This window comes from Alosa sapidissima, chromosome 14 (genome assembly GCF_018492685.1).
Source record: "Alosa sapidissima isolate fAloSap1 chromosome 14, fAloSap1.pri, whole genome shotgun sequence".
NCBI lineage: Eukaryota > Metazoa > Chordata > Actinopteri > Clupeiformes > Clupeidae > Alosa > Alosa sapidissima.
Genome location: NC_055970.1, coordinates 19297033 through 19303032, shown reverse-complemented (window position 1 = coordinate 19303032; position 6000 = coordinate 19297033). Strand labels below are relative to the sequence as shown.

Here is a 6000-nt window from a genome sequence, read left to right as displayed (position 1 = left end):
CACACACACAAATTCATGCTGAGGTGCTCATAGCTGATGCCAGGGCATCAATCCTCCGAGAGTACAGCTCCTCTGACAGATTAATCAGAGAGGATTAAAACACTCTGTCTCTCCTCCTGCCCCAAAGCACGCCCACGCGCACACACACAAACACACACACATACACACGCAAACGCACACACACAAACACACACCATACCCATGAACACACACCATACCCATGAACACACACATACACAAACACACACATGTCTGTCTGCCTATGTATTGCCTATGTATTTGTGCTTGTGTGTGTTTCCTGTTGTCTCACCTGATAGCTGGGCATTGCTATGGAGAAGCCTGGGGAGGGCGGGGTGGCGGTGTAGGAGTGTCGACGGGTGCCCGGGGCAGGTAGGGTGACTGACAGGTAGGGTGACGGCGACGGCGATGGAGGAGGGGGCTCCTGGGCACCGAGGTGGTAGCGCGCCAGCTTAGAGGCGGGAACATACCCCCGCGGACCTGAACACAAGGATTGGGAGAGGAGGATTAAGGTACACTGCCCCAACAAATGCCAACAAACACCAACACTTGGGTCAGTGTGTGCCTTCAGTCTGCGTTTGCTGGAGTTTAATAGATGCTCAGGTTTCACATGTCCAAAGTCAGTCAGTCTTTTCAATTACTGAAGGCTCTTGTGGATGGACAAAAAACAAGCTTCTTATTATTTTCAGTGCAAAACCGCTTACTCGATGCCCCATTACACACTGCATTGTCTCTGTAGATGGCAGCCATATCTGTGAAAGCAGTTGGCCACATGTGTTTGGTCAAAGAGTGAGAGGACATTATGATGGCACAAACCCGCTGGGGCAGGATGCTCCTCTAGTTCTTGAAGTGAACCAAGAACTAAATGCAAAACAGGGAAACATGAAAAGAACAGTACCAACAGTCACCACTAGGTGTCCCCCCTGACATGGCTCTTGCAGAGAGTATATATACGGCTCTGGGCTCTTGCAGTCATGCATCTTTACCAGGGGGTCAGGATTTGGGGAGTTGGCTTCAGCCATTTAGCATTATGGTTGGCCACCATCATCTTTAAAAAATGGTGTCCAACGTGTCTCACTTCCGGCCACATTTTCACAAACACACTCAACAGTGCTCTTTTAAAGAACACTTCAACTCGTCCTTTATCTTTGATGTAAATTGACAGTCTGGAAATGTAGCACCAGAATACTCAGCCAATAATCAGTACATTACCAACTTCCGTTTCTTTGGGGTTGCGTTGGTATATCTGCTGTAATAGTCATGGATCATATCAGGAATAAAATAAGAATGTGTGAAAAGTTACTAAAGGTTGTTCTCCCCCTTTTCCCCGACTTTGAACCCTGTTCTCTCCTTAAAGCTGACGGTCGGGAATCAAACTTCCTCTTTCCTTGTGGAGTCTCCGGTCTCGGACTATTCTGTCTGATATCAGGTCACAGTCTGGGCGTCTCTACACATTCTTAGTCAGGGCGGGGGACATACACAGATACAGACAGATATACTATAGAAAGAGGATGAGGAGTGAACAATAAGACAGACAGAGGAGAGATAGATAAAAAAGACAGACACAGAGAAATATACTATGTACCCTTTCAACAAGGTAAACAAAAACAATGCTTGAACGTTCTATTTGGGCCCCAATCTACTTCCTCTGCATTAAGATAACATATGGAATGTTAAAAAGGAAGTCTTGTGGGGCCAACTATGATGCTGATAATGGAACTCTCTTGAAAGGGTCCATATATAGATACATGAGAGACAAACAATAAGAGGAGAGAAAGATAAAAGATAGAAGAGAAACAACAGACAGAAGAGAGATGGGGGATAGAGAGAGAAACTGAAACAAAGAGGGGTGAGAGTCATACTGAGAGAGAGAGAGAGAGAGAGACAGAGAGATAGAGAGAGAAAGGGAGAAAGATAGAAAGAGATAAAGAGAGCCAGAAAGAGAGAAATGAAAGAGAGAAAAAGAGAGAAAGAGAGAGAAAGAGAGAGATGGCCTCAGAGCGGTCTTACCTCCAGCATCCACTAGCCAGCGGCGGCGGTCTCCACGAGTGTCCATCTCGCTCACCACGGCAACCAGCTCGCCCTTGCTGAGGGTCAGGTCAAGGTCGCGTGCGCCCACCACTGGACCGGTCAGCTGGTAAATCTTATCCCGGCTGTGGCGCACCAACAGCGCTTTTAGCCGCTTCTGAGCTGGACTGCTGAGAGGCTGGGAGAGGACACACACACACACACCCACACCCACACACACACACTTAATATATGCAAATCACATTATCATTACCAACACCTGTAAGACATTTTTGCATGTATGAACTCTATGATGACATCATCCATTTGCCCTCATACTACATATTAGAGTGTAAGAGAATTCCATATCATATCTACTTCATCTGACTGAGATCACAGCGCCAGATGTCTCATATATGACTGCTCTAACCTCCAGTTAGGTCCTCCAAGGCTTCAAAGAAGAAATGTTGTCACACTCACACTCATATGCATATTCACAACGTATGTGAAACAATGGCCTCGCGCCATGACGACATTCTCTTGTTGGCATATTTTGCTTTCAATGGTCAGTGGGAGATTTGTCACATTTCAAATCATTTTTTGCTTTCAAATTCTTTTTGGTTTTGGTCAGCAACCTTCCCAGTAGACTGCTGTGTCTTTCCAGTCAGTGGGAGATTTGTCACATTTCATCATCATATTTTGCTTTCAAATTCTTTTTGGTTTCCATCTCTGAGTTCTGCCCAGTCTTGGTCACTTGTTTGGGATTTAGCCCTATTATCTAGTTGCTGTTTGTATGTATATGCCTACTCAAATGACCAGTTAAACTGATAAAATCAAACTGCTAAACACCTGTTTATCTGGCCAATGCCAGCCTATAATTTCCATGTTTACTGTGGTCTGAAATCTCCTCCCTACATTTTTTATTTTCTATTCAAGTTGTTTGTCTGCTAAACAGAACAAAATTAGCAACCTCAAAAATTGTGTGTAATTACTGAACTCAGAGCTGTCCATTGCTGTAAAAAGTGATTTTAAGCAAGAGGACAGTCATATGAGATGTTAGCCAGAGCAGAGGTTTTAAGCAACCAGAGTCAGTGGACCATGAACCATTCCCTTCACCAACGAGCTAGGAAATGAATGACTACTCTTGAGCCAGGTCACACATCTTCTTGTTGCTATGTATGGCTGTGCTGTCGTTGTGCACTCATAACACACACAAACACACATGCACACATGCGCACACGCACACACACTTTTCAAAAATGACTGCTGAAGGCCAGTGTGGCAATCCATCAGCAATTTAAAACTAATTTCGCCAACAGTACTCAGTCATAGTATGTTTGGCCTGGAGGAGGGACCACGGCCAAACCCCATGACGGCAGGGACAGATAACTGGAGGTGGAGGACTGTATTAAGAAAGCTATAATATTCACCACCACCACCACATCCTTGGAGCAAAGACAACACACCAACTCTCATGAATACATACATGTGTGTCAAGTGTGTGTCTGTGAGTGTGTGTGTGTGTGTGTGTGTGTGTGTGTGTGTGTGTGTATTTTCCTTGCCCGTGGAAATATTCCTAGCAACAAACAAGTCCCCACCCAGCAGCAGATAATAGTCCGTTGTGTATAAGTGGCTATATGTGTGTGTGGTGTGTGTGTGTATGTGTGCGTGTGGGTGGGTGAATGAATGTGTGTGCATGTGTGTATGTATGGGTGTATACAAGTGTGTGTGTGCGTATGACTGTGAATCAGTGTGTGTGTGCGTGTGTTTGTGTGTGTGTGTGTGTGTGTGTGTGTGTGTGTGTGTGGACAGACCTGCACAATGGGAGCATTGAGCTCGTCCTGGACGCTCTGACACAGACTCTCCAGACTCCGCCCTGCCTCCAGAACCGAGCTCTCAGCCCACTTCCAGAACTCTCTGGAATCCATCCAGCTGTGAGGGAGCTAGAGGGCAGAGAGAGAGAGAGAGAGAGAGAAAGTGAGAGAGAGAAAGAAAGAAAGAAAGAAAGAAAGAAAGAAAGAAAGAAAGAAAGAAAGAAAGAAAGAAAAAGAAAGAAAGAAAGAAAGAAAAAGAAAGAGAGAGAGAGAGAGAGAGAGAGAGAGAGAGAGAGAAAGAAAAGGAGAGAGTGAGAGTTAGTTTAACACCAGTCCAACAGTCCAACTAAATGACATGATAGACATCATCTGAGTAAGCTACACAAAATGTCATGACTTCATGGTTAATGGTATAATGGCTATTCTGCCATATATATTTAAAGCACCGTCAGAGAGGATAAGCCAAGTGTCAGCAACCTTCCCAGTAGACTGCTGTGTCTTTCCAGTCAGTGGGAGATTTGTCACATTTCAAATCATTTCTGAAAAATGTTATTCTTAGAGTTGTCCTCTATTTTACCCTGAACCTATTTACCATGTTTCCACCACTGAGCACAGGGCCTATTTTATTGACCATTTCTAAAAAGGCACTGTAGCTCTCCAGTACTTGCTTGGTTTCTGACCCCTTGGCCCTTTGTACCTGCAAGTGTGTGTGTGTGTGTGTGTGTGTGTGTGTGTGTGTGTGTGTGTGTGTGTGTGTGTGTGTACCTGCTGTGTGAAGCTGTTGGCGAGCTGCTCCATGTCGGTGGACAGGTCCCGCAGCAGGCAGGACAGGTTGCCCAGAGTGGCCAGTAGCAGCTGCATGGCGCGGCCGTTGAACTGGGGCAGCTCGTTCAGGAGCAGCGCGTGGATGGTCCGGTAGGTGTTGACCACCGCCTGCTCCTCGTAGCTCAGCGCGCTCTTCTCCTCCAGGACCTCGTAGTCCAGCAGCTTGTCTCGACGTTTGCGGATCAGGTTCCGAGGACCGGCCAGCAGCTCACGCAGCGAGCCCAGCGGCTTGAAGACCAGAGACTGCAGACGCCGCTCCTGGACACCACAGTGAGCACAAGCTTAGAGTTAATGACCTTAAAGAGTTCAATAAGTTAAAGGTACAGTCAGCGACTGTGCAGGAAGTCACATTTGTTTGTGTTTACGTTTAAATTTATTGGCAAACTCTCCTGTCCAAAACAACGTACATTATATTTTAACTAGGGCTGTCAATTGATTAAAAAAATTAATCTAATTAATTACATACTCTGTGATTAATTAATCTCAATTAATCGCATATATAATTTTTGCTGAGAAAGTAATTTAAATATTTACATTCAAATGAATCATTGAATAATCAGCATTAGTGACATTAAAGTTCAAAAACTATTTTATTATTATTTTCACTGTTCAAATAATGGCCATAATAATCTATGATATGACCTAATATGCTGAGGAAATAAATTCAAAGGTGCTTCGGGAAGAAGTTTTTTTTCACATACAAGGCATTTCAGTCCACAGATATAACCTAGGGGACACAATGAAAATAAATGAACACTCCCCTTAATGTCAACACTATTTCTTTCCATTGATGTGCGACTTTAGAGTTGACAAACTGATATGCAAATTCCTTGCTGCAGACATTGCAGAGGACTTTATTTTAATCAACGCTTTATTTTTGTCAACATAATCAGGCCGTTTTTTAAAAGTAAATGTTCCAATCAATGATCTAGGCAGTACATTTTCTTCTCTCTCCTTCATTTTACAGTAATGGCAGAGAATGTCTAATAAGGGGAGAACTGCCACTCTCGGAAAACTTCCGGTTTCTGAACTGGTTGCAGTTCCTTCTGTGGTTCCACATGAGGGCGCTCGTCCACGAGTGCAGAATGCATGGAGGTCTATGGAGCTGTACCCCTCAAAATCCACTTTTCTCGGGATATAATTTTTTTTCAAGTCATTTGAATATTGTATTCGAAATGGGAGGCAAAGAAAATACACTTGGTTGAGTATTATATTTTTTAAAGTCACTTAATTGTTCTAAAAAGCCTTTCAAACGTGTCAATGACGTCACTCATTAGCACAATGCTAGCGTGTTATGGGCAACAACGACCCAACCTGTAAGAAAACAAAAGGACCT

The 6000-nt window shown here is 44.2% G+C and overlaps 1 protein-coding gene across 5 annotated transcripts in view; it reads right to left on the bottom strand.

Annotated features, from left to right (window-relative positions):
• arhgef37 (Rho guanine nucleotide exchange factor (GEF) 37) overlaps window positions 1-6000 on the bottom strand; it is a 42063-nt gene that overhangs the window by 17946 nt on the left and 18117 nt on the right. For all 5 annotated transcript variants that reach the window (XR_006022419.1, XR_006022420.1, XM_042062080.1 and 2 more), the window contains exons 10-13: window positions 4605-4922; window positions 3840-3968; window positions 2029-2224; window positions 311-498 (exon numbers count right to left, since the gene is read on the bottom strand). Coding sequence is in view for 3 of the 5 variants with exons in the window: in XM_042062080.1 (XP_041918014.1) it covers window positions 311-498; window positions 2029-2224; window positions 3840-3968; window positions 4605-4922 (831 nt within the window). In the remaining 2 variants the exon portion in view is untranslated. The remainder of the gene's footprint in view (window positions 1-310; window positions 499-2028; window positions 2225-3839; window positions 3969-4604; window positions 4923-6000) is intronic.